This window comes from Heliangelus exortis, chromosome 1, assembly GCF_036169615.1.
Source record: "Heliangelus exortis chromosome 1, bHelExo1.hap1, whole genome shotgun sequence".
Taxonomy (NCBI): Eukaryota; Metazoa; Chordata; class Aves; order Apodiformes; family Trochilidae; genus Heliangelus; species Heliangelus exortis.
The window spans coordinates 119761243-119786201 of record NC_092422.1 but is presented as its reverse complement, the minus strand read 5'-3'; the positions used below and the strand labels follow the sequence as shown (position 1 = coordinate 119786201).

The 24959-nt window shown below is 46.7% G+C and overlaps 2 protein-coding genes across 2 annotated transcripts; one reads left to right on the top strand and one right to left on the bottom strand.

Moving 5' to 3' along the window:
- Window positions 1-9091: 9091 nt before the first annotated feature.
- LOC139796160 (homeobox protein NANOG-like) lies at window positions 9092-14884 on the top strand. Its single transcript, XM_071743969.1, has 4 exons — window positions 9092-9272; window positions 12414-12688; window positions 13905-13994; window positions 14471-14884. The coding sequence occupies exons 1-4, from the start codon at window positions 9092-9094 to the stop codon at window positions 14831-14833; spliced, it is 909 nt and encodes a 302-aa protein (XP_071600070.1). The 3' UTR covers window positions 14834-14884.
- Window positions 14885-20959: 6075 nt separating this feature from the next.
- On the bottom strand, window positions 20960-24294 carry LOC139796114 (homeobox protein NANOG-like). The gene is made up of 4 exons (XM_071743835.1): window positions 24111-24294; window positions 23419-23675; window positions 22586-22675; window positions 20960-21554 (listed from the first exon to the last, which is right to left on the bottom strand). Exons 1-4 carry the CDS (start codon window positions 24292-24294, stop codon window positions 21138-21140), a joined length of 948 nt encoding a protein of 315 aa, XP_071599936.1. The 3' UTR covers window positions 20960-21137.
- Window positions 24295-24959: the final 665 nt, after the last annotated feature.

The window sequence follows — 24959 nt, the reverse complement described above, 5'->3', positions numbered from 1 at the left end:
GATTACCTTTGGGCCATGTGTTGCTTCCTTGCTCCTGAGGCCTCTCATTCCTGCTGGAGCACAGCAGCCAGTGGGAATCTGAAGGGTTCTGGCTCTGTGTTACCCTGTCTTAGCAAGGAAACATGCCTGGTTATGTGGCAACACACTAGCAGCCTGTATGCTTCCCAGGTGCCTCACCCCCAGTTCTCCTTGCAAAGCTTACATTAATCTGCAATGTAATTATCAGCAACTATTTTTAGAGCAACTAGTAGATCACAGACGTAAACTTTGGCATGCAAAAGTACAGGGCTACTCTGAAACATGAATGCCAGCCACCACTCCACAAAATATGCAGACCCTTCCCTTCCCCTAAAGCTCCCAGACTCCAAACCCCAACCCAGCAGCCTGCAGCTCTTGCTCAGTGGCACTTTTGTAGCTCCTGGTGTGCACCTGAACCAGACGTACAGGATTCAAAGATCAATTTATTTTTCCACAGAGTTGATGATCTTGCTCTCGTTTGCCCTGTTGCAGCTCCTGGGGTAGCCATACCCACGAACAACATTATTTATTAAGATCCAGCAATGATGTGACTGATGCCCCAGTAAAGATTGCTAGAGGATATTCCAGCCATAACTGTTACTAATGGTGATGAGGCAGAGGACTAGACCAGGCTTGGCCCTCTAATTCCAGTGGGCTGGTAGACAGATGGGGTGACTGGGAGGAACTGGTGGAGCTGAAGTGACACAACCTTAACAAATTTCATCAAAGCATTGTCTCTCTCTGTCAGTGGGTCTGCCAGTTCAGCCCTTTCCACCTGTCCTCACTGCTTTGTGGGAAGGGCAACTTGAGTGGAGCTGGCAACAGGAATGTCTTCAAACAAGACAGATCTCCCTCTACATATAAACAGAGATCAGATCTACAGATTGCTGAGAAGCAGACAGGATGAGATGCTGCTATTCTGGTTTGATACTTGCTTGGCAGAGGAAAGCTGTGTTTTATAGCACTCCTGTGCCTGCTGCTCTTCCCTGGGGCCTCCCTCTCCTCCTCATCCCCCTTGTCTTGCAGGGCACACCAACCAGAATGTAACCTTCACTGCATCTCACAATAACTATGCATAATACTGCCTTTTAGCTCTAAAAGTTTTCTGCATTGACAGTTTGGTGTTTCTTCCTAGCCAAGGTGTGGCCAGTGTTGCACAATAACAAGCCCTTTACTGAGCCCATATGTTGCTTCAGTTTCTCCATCCATGAAAATGAGATCTTTGTCAAGGGCCTGCCTGCCTGCCTGCCTGCAAAATAGTGTTTCCTTGTTGCTTGAATTTTATATACCTCAGCTATCAAACATGCATCTTTTTTGCCTTCCCCTCCTCCTCTTCTTCATGCTGTGCTTTCTAGACATCTCCCTTTGATTACTTACCTTTTAGATTCTTTCTCCCCAGGTGCATGACCTAGCCCCCATCTTTCCTTCTTCCTCCCTGCCCAAGCAAGATAGGTTCCTTTTGCATTACTTCTTTGTTCTCTGTGGTATTTGCAACACCCTCCCAGCCTTGTATCACCTGTGAATTCCATTCCTCCTGGTTGTGTTTTCCCTGTCTTTGCAGCACCTAGAATGACGAAGCCTTTTGTGCTCTGGTTGCTGCAATTGAACCTGATACTTGAAAGGAGGAGAAAAGGTTGGAATAAACTGCTCTGATGATTCATCCCCGGGGCTGAGAGATTTGCTCCTTTGATATCACTCCCTTGATCAGAGCTCTGCTATGTTATCTCTGTTTGTGTGGGGAGACTTAATTCCTGGCACATTGGGGCTGGTGGAATCCTAGATACCAGAGCTGGTGACTGGAAAAGGAGCACACTGCATTCTTCTCCCAGTCTTAGATGCTTCAAAGTGTCTATAAGGTTTGATGCTCCAGGGCCTACAAGCCCCTTAAAACAATCTTTGTCTGCATTTAATGCAACTGAGAAACCTCTAGCATTTTTCCACCTGCCAAAAGCCATCACCTGCTTTCTCTGCATTTTACACCCCTGTGGAGGTGTCACAATACAGTTTCTTCTTCCTCCAGCCTTGTTGTTCTTTGGGCACATTTCCCTACCAACTCATCCACCACTTGTGTGCCACATGGTCACAAGACACTGAGGATCTTTTCACCAGGCCTTCAGGAGACTGTGCACTGTTCTACTGCTTGTGATGCAGGATGAGTGAAAACTGTGAAAAGAACACAGGAAGCTTAGTTAAACCGTGGCACTGTGTTCACCACCTCAAATGTCTTGGTCAAAGGCCCACTATCAAAGGGATGGATAAGTGGAATGCATTTCCAGGTATTGACAGCTGAGCTGGAAGAGGAGCCATGGAGATCCCAAGTTTTGAAAACTGGGCTGAAGTGGGAACTCTTTAGAAGATTTGCCAGGAACAAGTTGAGGGGAGAGTGTTGTCACGCAGGGACCTCACCTCTGCAGGTTCAGGTGGTTTTTCCAATGTCAGGAGAGTGTTTTCTCTAGGTATACATTTTTATTTAAATCCTCTGCATTTCATGGAATGGTTAAACATTATTTGAGATTTCAAGACTTTAGATAGCTTGGTGCCATGGCAACAACCACCATTAAAAATCTTCATAGTTTCGTTAAAGAGAGGAAGGGCCAACAGTTTGAGTACTAAAAAAAGTGAGCATGAGGAAATCCCTAATTCTGTTTCTTGTGGGGAAGAAAATAGACCACAAATATAAATAAAATTAACAATAGGTAAGATCCATTATTCTAGAGAAGTTACTTATGAAGAAGGTGGAGCTTAACAGTGCTATTGCTATATATACAAACTTCTTCCTTAAAAGACAAACTGTGCATTGAATAGGGAGAGACCAACAAAGAAGGAACGTGCACTTCCATTTCTGATGCTGGACTCTCAGCACTGCTTTCTGCTGGTGGCACACACATGGACAGGTGCTTTGGGACGTAGAAAACACACAGCAGCAGCAGCAGGCTGGCTGAGAATTTACTGTACTTACACATTGCCTAAGTTAGTAGCCATGAAGCCAGAGAAATTGCTTTGGCCAGTAACCACAGATGAAGTCAAGAGACAGAAGGTGATCTAAAAAAGATTTGTGAAGGATGGGTAAGAGCAGAGGAATTATGCACTATATTTCAAGAGATGGTGGAAAGAGGCTAAAAATGGGGGGGTTTGTTTGGTTGGTTTTTTGTTTGGTTTTTTTTTTGTTGTTGTTGTTTTTTGTTTGGGTTGGTTTTTTTTGTTTTGGTTTTAGTTTTTAGTTTTGTTTTGGTTTGCTTTGTTTTTTTGTTTTTCTTTTAGCAGACCAGAGAAGTAAAATCCCAAAAGTGAGACCTAGGAGTCTGTGAGTGCTGGCAACACTGGCAGAGTTCTTTTTTTTTCCAATTTCACCTTCCTCTTTGCATCAAGGTCAAATTACACTTTTCTTAGAAGACCTGCTGTGTGAAGGACTTCAGGAAGGATGTATTACTAGAGAAATCCACCTCACGGTAAAGACCAACAGCTTGTCCTTAACTGCTTTGTTGGAAACTAAGTCTATCCACATCTTGGCCCTTTTTTATTTATTTATTTATTATTATTTCTCCTGGGCAATCTTAAAAAAAGAAAAAAAAATAGAAGAAAAAAAAGGAAAAAAAAGAAAAAGAAAGAAAAAAAAGAAAAAAAAAGAAAAAAAAAGAGAAAAAAAAGAAAAAAAAAGAGAGAGAGACAAACAGCAAGAGAAATTAAATATGTATGTGTATATATGTGTGATTGAGGCACATATTTTAACTTTTACCTTTCACTGATTTGCTGAAAAATTTTGCTCAGCAAAATAAGTTGGTTATTTGCTACTCTAAATGGCTTATGAGAAGGGGCCTCTGCACACTGTTCCCTTCCCTCATGAGCTAAAATCACTTAACACGGGAGGTTGACTCCTAAATTACATTTGCAGAAGGGAAAATGGGAGGCAGCTAGGAAATAGTGATGAATGTTATTTAAGGTTTGTAGACTTCCTAGCCCCTCCCCCAGTCTTTTTTTAGGTAGGTGTTACCATAGCTGCCCTTACATCTTCCAGCCCTGAGAGGTCTTAATTTACTTTTTTGTAGCTCTGGGTGCCTGCTATGCAAAGTGAAGCACAAGCTCTGACCCTATTTACCTCTAGGCCCAGAGTAGCCTAAGAAGACAAATGGGTTCCTTTCTCTTTTTGATCACCAGCTGAAACTTGGTTACATTCCCTCACTGGGAATATATATTATCCCTTTCAGAATTTTTCAGCTCAGCATGACACACCTAGAATGGCCAAAAAGCAGCAGCATGTTTATGATTTTTTAAAAAATAAATTCTCCTTTCCACTGCATATCCTCAGTACAGTGAGGGGGGGTGGTGTGTGTAGCCTTCTTTTCTACTACAGACTCATCAGGAGTATGTGTAAGGAGGACAAGGCCATTGTGAAAACAGGCAAAAACATGTGGATATGACTAGGTTACAGCCCAGTCTCACACAAACCAGAGGAAAAATATATGAACAATCATCAAAAAGTCCTTGGAGAATTAAATTCAAGTTCACATTACAATTAAAGAATTAACACAATGAACTAAGTGATTAAAAGGGGAAGAGAGAATGTTGGAATGTGGAATTTTTTTTAGCTACTTTGCTTCCTATCATTCAAACTGTATCAATTTTTCACTTTTTTTTTTATAAAAATAAAATTCCCTAGGCCAATACTATCAGTTTCAGTCACAAAACTCCTGCAAATGTTTAAACAAAGTAGGGCAGAAATTCTATCCACTAATACTGTCAGAGACTTTTTGTTTTTTTCTTAAAGCAGCCATATTAACTGATTTTGAAAACTTCACCAAAACCACACTCAACTAGTTCAAGGACTGAAAAGCACATTTTTTTTAGAAACCAACCAGGAAAAAAAATGTTTTTTCCCTGGTATAGAGGCAGCAATAAGGACCTCTCAGCTGATTCAGCCCAAGCTGCCACAGCTCTGCCAGCCAAACAGGAACACAGATGTAGCCACACTCCTGCTGCATTTGGGCAGAACTGCACCAAGAGGAGGTGAGACACAAGGGCTCAAGTGTGGCTGAACATCTGGGTTGGTTTGGGATGCTGTCAGCTCTAACTTTCAGTTCTTGATCTGTCATGTTCATGCTGTACACATGAAGGCTTATTTGCATGTTAGATGCCACGGGGCGCTTTGCCAGCACAGAGGTATCTCAGAGCCAGGTCTGTCCAGTGTTATTAGCCAGTATTTAAGTTATTAGTTTTACCATTTGACCCTGTATGATTCCTTTTTTTATAAAAAAAAGAGCAAGAACTGACAAATGAAGAGGTCTGAAAGGTAATTTGTTATCAAAACCCCTCAGTGAAAAGCCAAAGAAAACAAAACCAACCCCCAAAAGAATAAAAAGCTGTTGCCTGGGGGGATGATTTTGCTGAGGTCAGCTATGAAACTGGTAGAAGATATTGGGTCAGTGACAAAACACGGCTAGGCATCCATTATTATAAGGAAACTAGGTTGTCACAATTTTATGGACCATGCCAGGGGAAGAATCTAGTTACAGAAACCATTTCCATGAGTATATTCTTCATCTTCTGCTCTGCTTGAGCATCTTCTGAAAGATACCCATAATCCCAGCCCAGTTTCCCAGGTTGTTTTTTAGCCCCTCCTGCCTTCCATGTCCCTGTTGGTGGCACCTGTGTTCACTACTTTGTAGCTATCTCGGGAAAGTCTGTCAAACAAATCGTGGAGGTGATGGGGACAGAGAGCGAGGACTTTCCCTCTTTTCTCCTGGCCTAACTACCAGTCTGCCTACCCCACTGCCTTTATGGAGGAAAAGCAATCATTCACAGGCTACTCTTTCATTGCTGTGTCTGTTGCAGAGTTCAGTGCCCACTCAAAGAAAGCAAAGGGGTTACCTGTCCCTAACGTGCCTGTGAAGAATTTCCTTCTTTTTTTTTTTTTTTTTTGGAGCCTGCTTTCAGTTTTCATGGTACAGAAGAGCAGGTAAAGTCTGTATAGGGTACTAGAAAGCCCCTTAAGCCAAGAATATGAGCCTGGAAAGGCTCTCGTGGGTGCCATCCTGAGACAATAGCGAGTACTGGGACCCAGACTGGAATAACACAGTACCAAACCAAGCAGGGTCTGGCTCGGTTCGGTGCCAAACCACACGTGTCAGCTGCCTGCAGCTCTGCCTTTAGGGAGTGCTGCCTGCACCACAGGCGGTGTCATGTGCTGCTCAGGGAGGAGAGATAACCCTGGTGGGAGTGAAATGGGTGAGGGGGTGAGGCCCTGAGGTTCCCTCAGCTCCTCTGCTTTTCCATCCCCCTCCCGCCCCCGGGGAGGTGACTCCCTCTGTGCCGGTCCAGTCAGGCGGGTGGTTCTGTTCCCAGGGCAGTACCACCCTCCCTCCTCCCCTGCTTCTGCCCAGTGGCACTTTGTAGTGCAGGTGACAATGTTAGTTTATTATGGCCTCGGGGCACTTTGCAAGAAAGATCCCAGACACCTTCAGAAGTCACTGAAACCAAGGAGAACAAGTGTGAAGTGGGCAGGCAGTGAGGCTCCCAGCAAGCACACAGATACCTGCCCATGACACCACCCCATGCCATGATTTCTGCCAGGTCTTTAGATTCCTGTCTTAGAAGATATGCTGATATCCTTCATGTTTGCTACCTTGTTTTCATTTTATAATTGCACGTTGGGCTGTGAAAACATGGACACCAACATACCATAACAGGCCAGGCATGAATAAGAAGGAGCACACGACAGTCCCCTTGACTGGGGGCACTGGAGCTGCCCTGTGGGGTCCCAAGCGTTGTGCAGTTCATGTCATTGGTTCCTTGGCTTACTTAGGTGGGGCCTGAGGGCAAAGATGAGAGGTGGTGAGATCTAAGATCCTGGGGAACCAAGGCTCTGAAACATGGGATGACTCAGAAGTGAGGCGTGAGCCAAAACCACTCTGTTGTTGCAGAGTAATTGCCATATTCAGGATGTTCTTGGGATTCTGTTGAGGCAGATGTGCTCAAAAGCCCTTTTTGCTTTTAAGTTTTTCAAGTTAATTTCATATTTGAAACTGCATTTCTTGTGCAGAGAAATGTCAGCCCTTGCAGTCTGTAGGCACAGAAAAATGGTTCATGCAAACAGGAAACATAATATAGAGTGTCAAGTTAAAGGGACCCAAGCCAGGCCCTAAGTTCTCATGGGAAAGTGGATGGTCCCAAGGCAGAAGAATCATGCTGTGATGTGGCTAGTAAATTGCATGGTCTGTCTGTGATCGTTCAAGAGCAACTGCATTTTTTTTAGGTTCACCCACAGGCCAGTCCTGCAGTTCCTTTTGATTTCCCATGCAGCCTCAGAAGGCTCCCAAGTTGTCCCCGCTCTACAGACAGGGAAGCCAGAAATAGTAACCTGCCATGGGACACATAGCAGCAGCAGAAGTGGTGTTCTACAGCCTTTTAAACTGATCTAAATCAAATTTCCTAAGGTCTTACTCCCCCCCATCTGTCTCTTTTTTCTCCATGCCAAGACTCACAGAAAGCAGGCTCCCCTCTCTGGCCTGTTGGGTAGGTACTGGGTATCAGGACAAGTTTGGGAAGAGGGCATTGACAAGCACCTGTGGAGTGAGGCACAGAGGGGTTCAGAGGCAGCCCAGGTTAAATCATTTTACATTTCTGTGGATCTGCACCCTCAGACATGAGCCATGCACATACCCTGGTGCCAAGGCAGGGTTGGTTCTGCCAAGAAATATTTGCATTAACTCTGGAACTTCCATCTGTGTGTTGAGAAATACAGACATTAGCTAGAGACTCGCGGTGTCTTTTGAGATGAAACTAAAAATCCTCCTAAACACAGGCAGAGCAATACCATCAGAGGGGAAGGGACTGGAGCAAGCCCACAGAGCAGACCAACCTAGCCCCATAAATGAATTCTGTGGTTCTCACCTCTAGTTATTTAATGAACAGCTCTGCAGATGCTTGTCCTCCTTGGGTGGGCCATATGTCAGCAAACATGAGGTAAACCTGTCTTAAATGAACTCTTTATTGTCTTTATTACAATTAGCCTGCAAAAGCCAGTCAAACACCACAGCCAAGACTACACAAATGAAAGGATGTGCCATTGAAATGCCACAGGGGAGTGAATCTGTTAGTTGTGGACCTCACCTGCACTAAATCTTTTCCTACCCCCGCAGTAAAGATATCTCTCTGTAAACCAGACAGGTGAGATTTTAGAGTCTGCTCTGCAAAATGAGATCTGGTGTTGGATGCCACTTGTTCAGTGTCTGAGTTTGCTCTAGCACAGACATGTGGAAGATGGGGCAGATACGTTTTTAGCTGGCTCCCTCAAATGCCTGTGTGGAGGAAATTCCTTCTCAGTTTAAAAAACAAAACAAAACAAAAACAAAAAATGTAAACTCTAGACCCTAGTCATGATCTTTAATTTTTTTTCCTCCTTGTTCCATCTGAGAATTGCACCAAGAGTACAGAAAAAGCTACCAGAAGGGGAGGATGTGTGCATGTGTGTGAGGGGATGTCAGTGTGACACAAGCCATAAAACGAAGGTCTCAGAACCCTTCCAATAACCTGGAGCCAGGGTGTGAGTTTGCCCAGCATGGTACTGAGCAGCTCAGCACTAGATCTGTCTCCTATCCATTCCCATGTGGTGGAGATTGGTTCGGATTTGGTTTTGCACTCCCAACACTGTCTTTTGCAGGACATCTGTGCTCAAGGGTTTATTTTATGACAAAACAATTTGAGCTGAGCCGAAAGAATCAACTGGGAGGAGGCTTCCTAGGGCTCTGGATCAGACCTCTGATCAGGTGTGACTGCAGAATGGGAAGAATTCAGAGGGGACATATTTTAGCCCTGATGCCATGTGTGGTTTTCTCTCCCCCCACCCCCTCTACACCCTGCCCTGTCCCCACCCCACCGATCAGCCTCTTTAACATGACAAAGAGCCTCGAGGAGCGGAGGACGGTGGATATTGCAATCCCAGGCAGGGTATGGGCAGCTATAAAGGTGACCGCCTGTCTGCACCCCGGGGCTGCCTCAGCTTTCTGGAAGACGTGCCGCCCAAGTGAAGGTGGCATCTATTAGAAGGTGGGGAAACCACCCCATCACTTCTCCCCCCATGTGCGCACATTTGGCTCTGCCCCCCTACCAGGCTTACCCAAGCGGGGCTGGCATGGGGTACCTGGATTTTTACTGGAACTCGGCAGGGGAGGCAGGACATGGTCCCTCTGCGGCTGGGCCTGCAGGAGCCTCCAGTACCAGTCCATCTCCGGAGACGGGAGGGAAGAGGCAGGCGGCAGGTAAGGCATTTCTGCAGTCCTAAAGGTGATCCCCAAGAGACCCGTGGTTCAAGGTCAGCCGCTAGCTTAATGATCTTGAGATCGTTTTTATCTCCCTGTCTTGATTTCCTCTTGCGTTAGCTGGACAAAGTGTGATGTTGTAAGTGAGGAAGAATGGGTGACCTTGGGCAGTCACACCATCTTTCTGGGGCTGCTTCTCTGTGGTAACTGTGAACGGGTTTCCTAAACCTCAGCAGAGACCGTGGGAGTTCAGGCACTGGCAGGGCTGTGCTCCAGGCTGAAAGGCGGTGTGACAACGTGGTCTCATGGAAGGTCATGGTTCTTAGGGCAGGAATATCTGGTCCTCCTTTTAGCCAAACGCTGTCATGCGTAATTGGGAGAGAAACAAATCCTGAATGTATTTCTGCTCATAACAGTCCTTTTTCCTTATCCCCTCGCACCCTTTCTCTGCTCGTTAAACTTGAGGCAAGGCACATTCTGAATCACTGTGCTGGGAATCTTCTCCTCTTAATCCAACGTTGTTACTGTCTACTTATTTAATTTGCGATTAATTTGCAATTTTCCTCTCTCAGTTTCCCTTTCCTTTCTATGCTCTTGTTGCCTTGCCTTCTTCTCTTTGCAAGAAAAGTCCGAGGCCCCACTTTCTGCTTTTGCCCTTGTCCCACTCCAGTGAGTAGCAATAGGATAGCTGATGAAAGCAGGTCTTTGCCCAACGCCACTGTATGGTCATCAGGGTAATGCTCTTGTAAGGTATAGGTGGGAGGGAAGGGAGAAGAATGAGCTTTGGAGTGCCCATTTCAAGGTGACAGATGCTGCAGACCAGAAGAGAGTGACTAGGGGCTTGTAGGCACATGGCTACTTGCAATGTAGTTTGGAGAAAGGCTTAGGATCTCTGCCTGCTGCACAAAGGCAGCAGGAAAAGAGACTCATTCATGCCCAGTGGGATCGGTTTATAGACTTAAAACCTGTTTTCAAACACTCCCCTTCACTGCCTCTTCCTACAGAGAGAGCCCAGCAGTGGAAGCAAAGGCCTGCAGATCTCAAGATCTTGTGGAACTGGGTCTGTCTTAGGTTTTCATGTTTATGTGTGTGGCCCTGCAATTTGTGCTTCTTGCTTCTTTCCTTCACTCCTTGCTCATGGGGGAGCCTTTGTCTTGAGCTGTAGCTGCAGGTGCTAAATTACATGGGGGTTTGGGATGACTGGGAACTTTAGGTCTACTCTGTCTTGCTGTGGTTCCTGTCTAACAGAAGTTTTTTCTGTTGCCCAGCCCCACAATTCTCACCATGCTCACTCCCAACCAATAAGGTTTTTACTGCCCAACCTCCAGGAACCAAGAACTCTGTGGTCCTACACAAAATTTTAACCTCTGCTTGCATTCATGGGGGATGTTCTCTGCATCCATGGCACGGATGTTCTTCTTCCTCTCAGGCTCTGCAGTCTATCCCTATGCACATACCGCCTCAGGCCCTTGCACCTTCTCTCTTTCAGTCTCTTTCTCCTTGCAGGCAGAATCCCTTTGTAATTCTCACGGGCCTTCTCCAGCGCCAGAATTCTTCCCCACTACATACACAGCCTGCACCCTGGGTTGCTGGCTTCCCCTGGAGACAGGACACAGCCAAGAGCAGGAAACCCCAGAGGCTTCCTGCCTCTGTTAGGAAGCTAACAAGAGGAAAAATAGGGCACAAGGACAAAATAAGGACATGGACATTCTTTTGAGGCCCAGCAACACCTCAAGGCTTTGGAGTGATTTCTTAGTAGCCTCTCAGCTTAAGACAGAAGAAGAAAGGACTTGGGGAGGATGGGTGAGGGTAGCCCATTCCTGTGGAGGGTTTCAGTATATTGTTCTGGATATGCATTTGGGAGGTTAAAGAGGGTGTCTCAGTGGCCTTCATATCACAAGGTGATATCTCAGGGTGACTAAGATGAAGATTGGGAACTATTGGTCAGGCTAAGTAGTCACAAAGTGTATACTGAAAATGGCACTGTCCCATTCACAGCACTGAAATTCACTCCTGAAATGTCAGTCTGAGGAAAGGGCATGTGCCATGCAGAAGGGCTTGCAGGGGAGTAGCTGGGGGAAGGAGGGATGGATGGATTTATCACTGCACTTGTGGTGAAGCAGGGGAGACTGATATCACAGCCCTTCCATCAGGGCTGGAACAGACCCCAGCAGCCAGGCATCTGACAGAAAGGTGCTGAGGTGATCTATCTTGTTAGCATTTTCCTATTCAGGCAGCCTGAAGGATTGCATCTTGGCAGCTTTTGTCTGGACTAGAAGCCCAGATTGTTTAGGAAGTTTTTCCTTTAGATTTTTATCTCATTTTTGTCCTCAACAAAGACCCTTTAAGACATGTCAAAGACAAGCAAGAAGGAGCTTGGACATTGTCCTCCATGCTCTTGAAATTCATCCCCCATGTTCTTGGCAGAGGATTACTGACTCTTCTCACCTGTCCCACACATCCATTTTTCCTCTGTCCATCCCCACTTCAAAGTAAAATTTCTCACCTTCTTACTTCTCTTGTCAGAAGGCCCCCTCAGCCAAACAGACCCCCTCCACCTATTTTTCCATCAGTGGGATGGTCTGATGGTGGGAGCCACAGGCAAACAGGAGTGAGCCAATATCCAAGGCCTGGCTGATGCTCTCCACATGCCTTCCATCCTTGTAAGCACAGGCACCTCTTCCCTTCCATACACCCTGCTCCTGTTGCTTTGCCACTATCAAGTGCCTTGAGATTACTGGGCAGGTAGTTTCAGGGAGCCCAGCCACCAACCCAAAGCTATCCTTGCAGTCATGGCTAGGCCTTTTTACACCACATTGAGACCAGAATGTTACTGAGGCATTTTGGAGGAAGATAAAAACACTGTGAGCCAACGAGCACCACTCTCCCCTCCCTGCCTTTTCCACCTGGCTAAAGGGAGCCGTGGGCATCTCAGAGTGCTGAGCTGGGAAGCTGCATGTTGTCAATGGGCTTGTCTGTGCTCACAGGCCCATGAAGGAAGGAAGGTGACACAAGCCTTTGCTTCAAGAGAGCTTCTTTCTGGCAGGCGAGGAGCTCTACAGCAGGCAGGGAGCATGCTCACATTCATATGACTGAGCATTATATCTTGTGTACCTTTTCCCATTCTGTTTTTATTTCTAGATGTATCCCCAGGTTTGTCCAGCTCTGGGAATTTCAGTCAGTTAACACCAGATTCGGCCACCAGTCCACATTCAGCATCATTATCCCCACAGCCTACAGCTAAGTCTCAGAAGGGCAGAGAAGATGGTATGGAGGGGGTGAGGAAGGCCAAGAGCCGCACAGCTTTCTCCAAGGAGCAGCTGCAAACCCTGCACCAGCGGTTCCAGAGCCAGAAGTACCTCAGCCCCCAGCAGATCCGGGAGCTGGCAGCTGCCCTGGGGCTTACCTACAAGCAGGTGAACACAGTGGCTTTGATCCACGGTATATCTGTCACAGCAGCAGAACAGTCACGTGAGGCAGTAACAGGACAGAAAGATGGATCCCCAGCAGAGAGAAGAGGCAAAGGTGCCAGCCAGTGGTTGCTACCCCACATATTCATGCTTAGAGATCTGAAGCACTATGGGAGAGAGTCAGTGGCACCTCATTGGGGTTTTCCCAGTGAGGGGTCAGTTAAGGGTACTGTTGCCAACAGCTGCAGTAGAATTGCAAACACGGTGATGAATATGGTGTTTGTAGCAAGCAGCCTCTGCCTCAGCTCTTTGCAGAATTTTTCCAGGACACGGTGAACTTCAGAGAAACCCTGCATTACACCCCTTGTCTGAATCCCAGGGCTGCAACATGCTGAAAGCTATTGTTAATGTTTCTCAGGGCTGGCCTAGTCTAATATCTAAGCACTGCGTGGCTGCTTGACACCCTCTCCCTGCTCCCTGTGTTCACTGTTAGGTTCACACACTGCAGCCCCTTGGGGTCTCTGCTGATATCCAGGTAGTTTGTATGTAGTGAAATGGTGCTGGCTCACATGATGCTTTCCTAAAGCAGAATAGGCTGGGCAATGGAGCTTGCAGTTTACAAGCCCAAAATGCACCATTGTAGCTGCATACCCATGCACTCACACACCGAACCAGTTCTGTCAGGAGCCAGTGAGAGGGTGATCGATTGGCTCTTTCCTTCAATCCACATCCCTGCAAAGGCTGCTCTCACAGGGAAGACACAGCCCTGGGGGGGAATGGCTCAGGAATTCATCCCAGCAAGGAGCTTTGAATTTGGGAACTGCCTGCTGGAAGGGGCAGGTCTCTCTCACCTTGTCTGTGCAGAAATGGTGTCTCAAAAGTTTGCCTGTAGCACAGGGAGCTCGTAGAGACCCGGGTGCATCTAATTCGTACCAGTTGTTCATTGCCATGTTTGAAATGAGTCAATTTGTCACAGCTATAATTTTCCTGCAGACATAACGCTGCTCCCTGCCCCCACCATGCAGATGCAGTAGCCACCTGCTGAGGCTGCTAGACCGACATCTCCCCTTGGCAACAACCCCAGGGAGCTCTTAAATGCCTTATCTGCTGCTGCTCATGTATCTATGCCATCTGGTCACTCCTCAGCTGTTTGTGAATCTGATAACATTTGCTCTCCCCTCTCCTTTACTGATGTTTTCTCTGCTCTCCCTTCCATATCCAGGTGAAGACTTGGTTCCAGAACCGGAGGATGAAGCTGAAAAGGTGTCAGAAGCATAGCTTGTGGGCTGAACGAGCTCAGTGCCTCACACAAGTAAGAGCACAGCACATGGCTCAGCATGGCCCATCCATCTGGGCAGATAAATCCTCTGAGATACTTCCTACGCAAGGGCAACTTAAGCACACATGTATCAGTGTACCCTGCCTTCTGGTGTGTTCAGCACAGAGGCACAGAATTGGCATGGTTCTCCCTGTTTTGTAGGTAGCCTACAAATGGGCTGACTTGTGCTGCTGAAATGCTTCCAGAGAAAAGTTGGTTTTCTTACATATTTTTATATGCATATATATGATAAATATATATATATATATATATGATATATATATATTTATATACCCTACTGTGTACTTACTGTGTTGTGGGAATGGATATAGTTCTTCTTGCTTTCCCATGCCATTGCTGATGATCAAAAGACAACATGAAATGTGGAGGGACAGAGCCCCTCTACGTGTGAGGACTGTGAAGACCAGTGGAGAAGCTGTGTGTTCTGACTCGCTGCCTTTCCCTTTCAGAGTGGCTTCCAGCCAAGTACTTACCTGGACGTGCACCCCAAATTTCACCAGGGCTACCCAGTCACTGCAGCCAACAACATCCAGACCGTGCCTCCCTCCCATCAACACTACGGAGCAGGGCAGAATGCTTACACAGTTATGACCAGCGAGGATGGAGGAGTCTTTGGCAAAGGTGGGAGCACTTGCAGAGTCCAGCAGACAGTGGGCTTCATCGCCCAGCACAAAGTAGACTTTTATCACAGCTATCCTGGCAGTATGGAATACCCAGCCACAAAGACAGGTGATGGCTGTAACTTTCACCACTCAGCCACCATGGGGGCTCCATTCCCAGCCACTGCTGGCCACCATCTCTATCATTCCTAAGCACTGTGGATGTGGGCTACTTGGGCACCTGGAGATCAAGTCTTATTTTCATCTCTCCCTTTGTTATTCACGTGCTCACCAACTCAGGGGCATCATGTAGCTAGAACCAGTTCTGGCATCCAAATATATGCCTGCAAGCATGTACAGACACACAGACATGCAGATACCTGTTTCCTCACATATGTAATAACAGCCCTTCATTTGGATGCCTTTGCATGGGCACACATACATTCCCGTCCTTACTGGTACAGGCAACCAAGTTCCTTTATAAGAAAACCCACAAACTGGCTACTCTGGATCTTCTAAAGTATGGGTCTTGTAACTTGTCTCAGAGGAGGCACAGATTTTTTGAGGATCTCATTTATACTTGTCACTTTATAGTTCTTAATACAAGAAGCTGTGGGCTGTGAGGGGAGGTCACATGCCTTTTGCTGAAGCTGGAGAAATTGGTCACACAACAGGCATCCATGTCAGACCACCAGTTCTCTAGGTCAACCACAAGGTATAGAACTGTTGAAGTATCTAGTGAAGGGAGGTATTGCACAAAGACTGGCAAGATGATCTTAGAAGCATCACAATTATAAATAAGCCCTTTGTTCTAGTCTGTATCATTCTGTGACTCCCCTCAAGGAAACCTAACAGTGCATTCAGTTTGGCAAATAATAAAATATTTTTGAGGATTGTGTATTTTTCTGTATCTTTTTTCCCACTGTAATAGAACATTGCAATATGAAAACCAGATGGAACTTAAATAGCCATAGTGACCATGTACCATTGCTAGTACTGATTTCACTCTGAAACTATAAACAGAATTTTCTGTATCATTAGTGGATCAACTTCATTACTCTTAACAATACCAGATATCTAGAGTCAAAGGACCAGGTAAGTAACTACACCCTACCTTAAAATTTTTCCCTACCCAGCAATATTTACCCAGTAATTTACTGAGGCTGGCTAAAACATAGTGGTACCATTATTTTAAGGCACAACCTCCTACACACCTGTCCCACACTAAGCTTGGGAGAGATACCTTCTTGCAACCACTTCATCATTAGAGGGGTGGGGATCAATTGGGTTAACTTCACTGAAAAGGGGCTGCTAACATCTGAAGGCTGGACTACAATAACAGCAATTATCAGGGCTTTCACAAGTGGGAGGAGTTCCTTCAGTTCCTTTGGAGCCAACAGTACTGCTACTAACTTGAATATCACCTGAAGCCTTTCCACACCACACCTTCAAAGGCTGTTGTAGGTGAAAAAGTTGAGTTCATGACTGCTTTTCACTTCTATGAAAAATAAGTTACCTGTCATGGCCTGTTCCTTCAGGGATGCTTTAGGTCAGGCAGAATCTTGGTGTGAGGTTTCTGAGACTGGCATGTAGAAGGATGCTGATTGTAAGAGCAAGAGTTGCAATCTCCCTACTATTAATCTTCAGCAAAACTGCCAAGAAACACTGCCAAATTTTGCAGTTTCCTCAAGGGACCCATAGCATTTTTCAGACACCATCATTCAAAGACAGAACTTATTGCCACAGGTGGTTCTAGAGACCAACAGCCTGCAGCAATTCCAACAGGTAAGTAAGCAGAACTCCAGAAAATGAGTTCACTGATGTCTGCTGTATCAGGCAGGGGTGCATTCCCCATGCCCTGTGTAATACCAGCAGGAATGCAGCTCCTGTTACAGGCAGTCCCTTGGCCACCACCAGCCAGAGAGGGATACTTTGGACTTGATTTCTGGTATTTCCCTACTATCTGGCAATGACTTGGATAGATCTTAGGGCTTCTGCAAGGCAGCAGTTCCAATGTTGCAATTTGTCAAAGAATTAATGATTCAAGACACAGCCCAGCTGCTAGATGCACACCCTGTCTGTGAACATATGGACTTCTATTAAATATGAGAAATTAATTCTATCCTCGTTATGATATATTCACAGATATGACCTGAGGGTTCTCTTCAAAGCTCCAGGCAGCAGGAAGATAACATGGCCCTCATAGGAAAGGAAAAACTTTTTTATTTTTCCACTAGGACCAGTACCATGACACTGGGTACTTCACACCTTTTAACTGCTCCTTATCAGCCAAGATGCTGCTGGTTGATGGCGATGGGCAAAACGAGATGTGTGGCAATGCTTTAATGAAAATTTATAAAGGTCTGTTAGCTCAGCATTTGAGTCATACAGTGCAGTTAGATAACTAAATATAATGTTTACAAATGTCTGTGGAGAAGAGCCTGTTAAAGCAAAGATCATGCCTTTTGTTTGCACTGGAGAGACAACTGGGTCTGAGTCCTTTCTCGTGGTCCACTGCTACAGGCCGTGTTGACAGAGAGAGCAAGAAACAGGGATGCTTGCACCACTACTTGCTTAGTATTTTGCCAGTGGGACAGCAAAGGCTAGAAGCCAATAAGCTAGAGAATAAAGCCTGGTCCACATAATTTGTAGTAGATATAATTTCTTCCACTTGAATGGAATTCTCTGCACCACTGGAGATACATCTGCAGTGTTGACAAACCGGACTCTTGACACTGTAGAGATACTGTGAAAGTGCAGTGTATTCCCACAAGCTACAATACCTATAAAGAGCTCCACATGACTTTACAGCTTGATCCTAAAAATATTTGCTAGCAAAGCAAATCATGTTTGTAGCAGGCAGCAATCAATCACTGTTACTCAGCACAGTCACAAGAAGTAGCAGCAGGGATGTAATGTATCCCAAGTGCTGACATGCACTCTCTTCCTCTGAGCAACTGTTATAAACCCTTTTGAAATTGAGTCTGGAGGCATTAGTTTCAGATCCACCAGTTTTGATAGTAGTGCTGCAATTACCTGTGCAGCTGTTTCACATGGTGAGGTGATTCAGCCTGTCAAGGTTATATACGAGATTTCCATCACTGTGGAAGAGAGGTTTACTTTGTTCCACAGCTTCTAGAAGCCCTCCTTCATCTACTAACAGCCCTTTCCAGCCCACCCACCAAGAATCTAGCAACAGCCACTCCACATGATCCCTCCACCTCTGCAACTATATCTGCTTGCCAAACCTACCTGCACCCTGGCCTGAGCAACCAGGAGGATAACAAAGCCATGAAGGAGCACCCATTTTCTGCAGAACTCTCCAACAGCAGATGCAGTAACACAAGCCACAGCATGTGGAGCAAGTCAGCTCGGCCCCAGGGGCTATTTTAGCAACAGCATCATCTGTTTCTGCAGGACATCTAACAGCAGCTCTTTGGCTACTGGCCTTACTCTTGTGGCTGAAACATGGAAGCGAAACATGCCCAAGCAACACAGGTAATCTGTAGCAAGCAACCTCTGCAATTTTTTTCTTGGAAGACCTGTATACCTTGTGTATTTCCCCAGAGCTTAGGTTTGCATTGGAATGAAGAAAAAAAAAAAAAAAAAAAAAAAGCAAACATGCTCTGGCACCCACACAAACAGTTCTGTTCAGCTAAAGGACCTGTGGCAATTTGGGCCTGAGCAGTCAGCTGTCAGTGTAGGTAACTACTCAGCAGAAGTAACCACTGAACTACCTCTTTCAGACAGCTGAAAAGCTTTGGTGGTATATTGCAGCATAAGAAAGCTGGGATTAAACCCAAACTGATGATTTTTGCCAATTTGAACTGTGGCTACTAACAGAAGTTCGGTTCTGCTGAAGCAGCAGCTGTTGAACACAGATAGTTGCCTTGTTCCATTAACGCTGCTGTGACCTGCAGCCCTTGACTGTGTCTGAGTTGCATAGGTGTTTAAAATAAAAGGTATATAAGGAAAGCAAGGCTCTACTGATCCACAGAAAGAGGGTTATTGAGTCTCTAAATTGGTGGATGCTTATGCACTGATGGGACTGCTTCAGCCCTAATGTATGTATCACGTGTTTTGGTACCTTTTAAATGTTGCTCTCAGCTGTAAGAGATAAATGCAGTCTTGGGGCAAAGTAGAGAAAGAAGCAAATTTTTGTTTCAGTGCTGGGGGCAGGATTCATTTACTTACATACAAACTTCTGCTGCTGTTGGAGGTTAGCACAAAACCCCCAAAAGAGCTGCAGCCTCAGTGAGGCAGGACTTCAGACTTCCAACAGTAATATTCTGGAGGAATGTCACTGGGGCTGTATGCTGCATTCTGGAGCTGCATGTAGGTGGACATATGATCTCAACAGACACTTTCTTATGCTCCTACCTGAACTATGTACCTTTCAGATTTAGTTATTTTGAAGCATTGCAGTTTAAGGACAAGCAGGTTCTAAGGCAGCAGGTTACTACAAGTCAGCAGTGAGCAGTCCAGCTCCCTGCCCCTGGAGCCCCACTTTGCACTTGGCAACACACCTGCATATTAAGAGCAAGGCTGATGGACTTCTGACCTACTCCTTTTAAACAGTTGCTTGAGTGTACTTCTGGGAGAAACACAGCAGGATTATTTTTTCTTCCTTTCCTCAGCAGTGCTGGTCTAACCTAAGCAGAATAACCATTCTAATAATTAGCCTGTTCCAATGTAAGCTGGTGACAGTGTTTCAACATTAAAATTAATTTATTTTCAATTCAAACAAATTTAAGAACATTAAGAAACAGTAGTAAGACAACATGCACGTAACATAAAACATGCTTAAGATCACTGCAAGAAAAATTATCCTGGAACAACAAATGTTTGCCTCCTTTCCAGTGAAAGTTTAGCTAAAACAGACAGCCCTTGTGCAGATATCTGAAAACAGAGTTGAAGTAAAAAATGTAAAATTGTGTGCTAACAACAAAAACAACTCTACCACAGCAATGTTTAGGCTTTTACTGTCTCATTTACTCCAGCCAGCTCACGCCATTTTGTATTCTTGGGCAGTGGCAGACTGGACTCTGCTATTCCATATCTTGTAAAAAAAATTCTGTTTCACATAGATGGGAGCTGACTTACAAGTTTCTATACGCTGGAAAGGATTATTCAGTTATTTAAAAAACAAACAAACCAAACCACCAGATTTTAATTGGCATTTTCCTCATTTTGTCTAACTAGGTTTCTCTAAACTTCTCACCTCCCCCAGAGCTTGGGTACTTGTGTCAGATGAGGCAGCCAGTGCCCTTTCTCAACAGAAGAATGCAGAAGAGATCCAACTAAGCCCTGGGGAAGGGAAAAATATCCTACTAGCCTTAACTCTTAAAACTGGGATTAGACAAAAGAGCAGGGAACCAAGCTGCTCTAGCCCCTTGAAAAACAGCTACACTGGGCCTCAACAGGGCTCCCTTCCACAACACCTAGGTTCCAGGATTGACATTAAACATCAACCTTAAAATAACTGAGTCCTTTCCCTAGCTGGCCCCCTCTGCCCCAGAGAAAGCTGCACTGTAGTGCTGCCGTGCTTGTGAAGTGCTAAGGGACCATCAGGTACAGAGAGGTAGGTTGTTCTTGCCACTCTGAGGGTTCCTACACACAGCTGCTCCTCACACTTCCAACAACTGCAATCCTGGCTACCCCCTCTGCTGCAATTTGCAGGCTGAGACAAGCAAACAGTGTCTCAGCAGAGAGGTGTAGAAAGTCAGTATCTAAATTGGGTGGGGACCCAGTCCCAGAAACACCATCCTGAAATAAGGTTGCAGCTCTGGAAATGTACAATTCTCAGCTCTTCCACGTAAAATACGGGAAACACTTTACCCTGTTTCCTCTCCCTCTTCTCCCAGCTGCCCGTGTACAAAACAGGGCATCAGGCAAGGGGTGGGCAGGTGCTGACCCCTGCAGGAGCAGTTGCTAAAGTAACTGGATTAAGCTATCTTGAGATCAGATGATCTCATTTAGCTTTTTGGTGAGGGAGAAGAGGATGAAGATGAAGAACCTATTTGCAGTTAGCCGAGGTAGTAACAGAAATAGGCAAGACAGCAGGAAAGATTCTGGGCTACAACAGTGCATTAACACGCTGAAATATGGGGATTTTCTTCTCTAGCAAAGCTCTGCCTAAAATCACACAAGCAAAGGGTCAGAGATCCTCACCTGTTTAAGAGGCAGCAGAGAAAGGTGATACTGGGGACAGCAAAAGCAGACCTTTACAACCTCTGCTGCTCCTGACTGTGGAATTGCACATTCTCCTCCATGAATGAAGTTTCAAAATATTCAAAAACCTTTGCCAAGGTATTTCACCCCTTAGCTATGAGCAGGCAGATGCCTTCAAACAGAAATCTAGCCCAAGCCAGTAGGGCCCTGAGCTCCACCAATGGTTAAAACAGAAGTAGGGGAGGAGGGACAAGAGAATGGAGTAGACACTGGATCCCTTGAGTCAAGACCCTAGAAACCCAGTGAGAACGAAAAATGGAGATGGGAAGAAAAAAAACACTTGGATCTAAGGCTCATAACCATTCTGGGTCCCCAGGGAATGCCAAGGAGCTTGGTACTGATGCCTTACAGGAGAGCTTGTGAATGGCATGATGCTGTCAGAGGTGCTCTGGAAGCTGTAGGTGTCTTCTGACTCCAGGCTGACATAATTCATATCAGCAGGGTAGCCATGATAGAAGTTCATCTGCTGGCCTAATAAACCCATGGCTTGGTGGGTATTGCAGCTCGTCCCACCTTTGCCAAAGAACCCCTCATCCTCCACAGCCATGAAAGAGTAGAGGCTCTGCCCATTCCCATAAGTCTGGCCACTGCTGTAAGCCTGGTGCATGTTGGTCACAGCCTGACGGTTCCTGCTGGAACTGACAGGGAAGCCCTGGTGAAATGTGGGGGTCATATCCAGGTATGCAGCCTGATGGAACCGGTTCTGGGAGAGAGAGAAAGAGAAAAAGCTCAATAATGCAATAATGTTCAATAATGCAGAGCAATGCACAAAAACTGTGCCCATTCATTTGGCACCACCCCATCCCCCAAACCAAACAATAATATGGTTTTCATACTCATTGTCATCACTGCTGAGTCATAATAGCAGAGATGACAAGATCTTAAATTAGTAATCCCCAGCCCTATATATCTGAGAGCACCATGCTGGGAAAAAACCAAACATGATTAGCCTTGCTGACCCTCTGGCCATTTTGTTTTTTGTCTTGCCTCACCTGGGAGATAAGTGAACTGGCAAATAAGGTCTTTCAATTGCCAGGGCAGGCTAAAAATAAATGCCACTGTAAACCTTACTACAAGGGATACAACTATGTTCAGTTCTGTGCCCCTTGTTACAACAAGGGCATCAGGTTCCTGGAACGTGTCCAGAGAAGAGCAACCAGGATGATGAAAGGTCTAGAAAACAAGTCCTCTGAAGAGTGGCTAAGAGATTGTTTAGTTTGGAGAAGAGGCTGAGGGGAGACCTTATAATTTTCTACAACTACCTGAAAGGAGGTTGTAGTGAGGTGGGTGTTTGCTTTTTCTCCCAAGTAAATAAAGAAACAACTAGAGGACATAGCCTGAAGTTGCACCAGGGGAGGTTTAGACTACATATTAGGAAGAATTTCTTCACTGAAAAAGTGTAGTCAGGTGCTAGAATGGAGTCACCATCCCTGGAGGTACTTAGAAAACAAGTAGATGTGGCACTTCAGGACATGCTCTAGAAGGCACAGAGAGGTTTTTTTGGTTGGCTGGTTTTCTTTGGGGTTTTCTTTTTGGATTTTATTTTCAGTTGTTTCCCCATCCCCCTCATTGATGGTTGGACTTGGTTATCTTAGGTCTTTTCCAACTGTTATGATTCTGTGTGATCAAGTCCTGTGCATTGTTTGAGTTAGCATGTTGGGCATAATGTACTTCCTCTCCTCAGACTGGAGGAGCCAAAGCTGATGGTGTTGGGGAAAGGAGGAATTCTCTCACCTGTGGTAGATACACTCCTTTTTCCATCCACTGGCTCTCCTTCTGGCAACGTTTGAATTTCATGCGTTGGTTCTGAAACCATGTTTTCACCTAGAAGTGATGGGGAAAGCACATTAGAAAATCAGTTTTCAGAGCTTACTACACACCCTAGAGATTCTTTGCCTTCTACCCCAATCCAGTTTCTACTTGGATCCTAATATTGTACATGATTTCAGCAACTAGCAATATGCCGCAGACCCAGGTAACCATAAGATCAGAGCTGAGTCATGAAGATTTAACATTCTTACTCCTCATCATCATGGGATCTTTCATTACAACAAAAACCCTACCTGAAGAACAGGCCAAGATAACTGCAGAAATGCATCTCACTTCTGCACCAAGATCAGTGCTAACACAGGAGTGACCTACTCATTCAGTCAGACAAGAGAAGCTGGCAGGACACATGGGCCCTTCTCCCTAAGAAGAGATCCAGCTGACACTCTGACCAAACCAACTTTCATAGCAGTATGACCATCTGACTTTTCACATTCATCAGAAACAATACATGTCCACACAGAACAGTAGCCTGATTCTGCAGAGCCCTGCTCTCTACGCACTTTCAAACACCTGCATGGAGTGGGTGGGTAGTGCTGGAACCAAATATAAGACGAAGACTGAGTCATAAGCCTTCACACCCTCTGCTCTCATGTAAGCAATGGCATAAACAGGATCACAAAAGCAACCTATCTCTGGGGTCCAAGATAAAAAGAAAAAAAAACCACACACACACACACACATCTGCTCACAAAATCACACCAGGGATGTGACTCGGCTGCTCAGAGCAAGATGTTCACCTGCTTGTAGGTGAGCCCCAGGGCAGTTGCCAGCTCCCGGATCTGCAGGGGGCTGAGATACTTCTGGCTCTGAAACCGCTGGTGCAGGGTTTGCAGCTGCTCCTGGGAGAAGGCTGTGCGGCTCTTGGCCTTCCTCACCGCACCCTCACTTTCCTCCTTGGCCTTCTGGAAGGAGGGATAGGGCGATGGGCGCTCCGTGCTGGGGCTCGTTGCAGAGTCCGGGGCGTACTGGGTGAGCGTCCCAGAGCTGGAGGAATCTGAAGAAACGTTCGGGATGAAAAGCAATAATTAGGGTGAGGAGGGTCAGGAGGAGACTTAGAAGTCCAGCTTCTCGGGAGAAGCAAAGATTGCAGCTGCCCTGGGGACTTGCAGGGCTGCGCAGGCAGCACGGGGAATTGCCGTGTGCCGGGCACAGGCACCCTTGGGGCAGCGGAACCGAGACTCCTCTCTCTGCTCCCCCCATCCTCTGCCCTTTCCCGCCGGGAGGAGGGCAAGGCGCCCGGCTCCTGCCGCCGCTTCCAGCGGGGCAGCCGGAGGAGGCCCGGCGCAGCCCGGCCCGGCCGCGGACACAGCGCTCGTCGGGGCGCGGCAGGCCGGCTGCCCCGGCATCGCTCCCCACGCCAGGGACAGGAGGGCCACAACCACCCTCAAAAACGAGGGCAGCCCCATCGCTCCCCCAAGGTGGGCCGGGCCGGGCCAGCTCGTACCTGGCTGTCTGGGCGTCTTCTCCGCCGTGGGGAAGTGGACGGGGTCCGGCGGCTGAGCCTCCTCGACGGACACGCTGTCCATGCTCCCTGGAGAGAGCCAGTAATAATCCCCATACCTGACGGTGCCAGGGTAGGGCAGATAGGGCGGCATGGCCAGGTGGGTGCTCATGGCCGGACCGGGCCCCCCAGCCCCGAGCAGACGGCGAGATGGCGGTAAAGGTTGCAGGCAGCCCGCGGGCAGGTTCACCATTGGGCAACGGTGGGGGGATGCTTTATGTCCTCCCCAGCCTGGCCTTGGCTAGCAAGAATTGTCATGACCATTGTCATGTTAAAGTCAGTTGATTGGAGGGGAGGGGTTTTGGGGGCATTCAGGGAGTGGGGGAGGGCTGGGACAACAAGCCCTTCTTCCCAACTTGGCTCCTAGGTGCGCGGTGGGGGTCAGACCTTCACTGTCTACACACCCCTGCCCACTGAGGGAGGGAGGGAAGGAAGAGCCTTGATTCCCCCTCGGGGCCAGAAGTCCTGAGCAGAGCAGACCGGTGAGTTGGACAGGGCTTGGCAGACACCCCCCACCCCCCATTTAACACTTCTCCTCCCCACCTCCGCCTCCCCACCCAAATTCAAAGAGTGGAGGGGAACCCAGAGCTCGCCCCGGGGCATGCGGAGGCTCTGCGTGTCTGCATTGCAGATCGCTCCCATCACTGCAAACAGATAAGCCCTCCACCTCTCCGCAAGTGAATACAGGCTGGGGGCAGGGGTGACGGCTCTACGGAGCGGTGTCTATTGGGGGAAGAGGGCTCAGAGAAAGAGAAGCTTCTTCTGCAGTGACTCGCC

Coding starts and splice junctions, on each gene's coding strand:
- LOC139796160 (XM_071743969.1), top strand. CDS start 9,092: ATGTGCGCACATTTGGCTCTGCCCCCCTACCAGGCTTACCCAAGCGGG. Junction 9,273..12,413: donor AGGGAAGAGGCAGGCGGCAG/GTAAGGCATTTC, acceptor TTTTATTTCTAG/ATGTATCCCCAGGTTTGTCC. Junction 12,689..13,904: donor TGGGGCTTACCTACAAGCAG/GTGAACACAGTG, acceptor TTCCATATCCAG/GTGAAGACTTGGTTCCAGAA.
- LOC139796114 (XM_071743835.1), bottom strand. CDS start 24,294: ATGAGCACCCACCTGGCCATGCCGCCCTATCTGCCCTACCCTGGCACC. Junction 23,676..24,110: donor GCCAGGTACGAGCTGGCCCG/GCCCGGCCCACC, acceptor ACGTTTCTTCAG/ATTCCTCCAGCTCTGGGACG. Junction 22,676..23,418: donor TGGGGCTCACCTACAAGCAG/GTGAACATCTTG, acceptor CATCACTTCTAG/GTGAAAACATGGTTTCAGAA.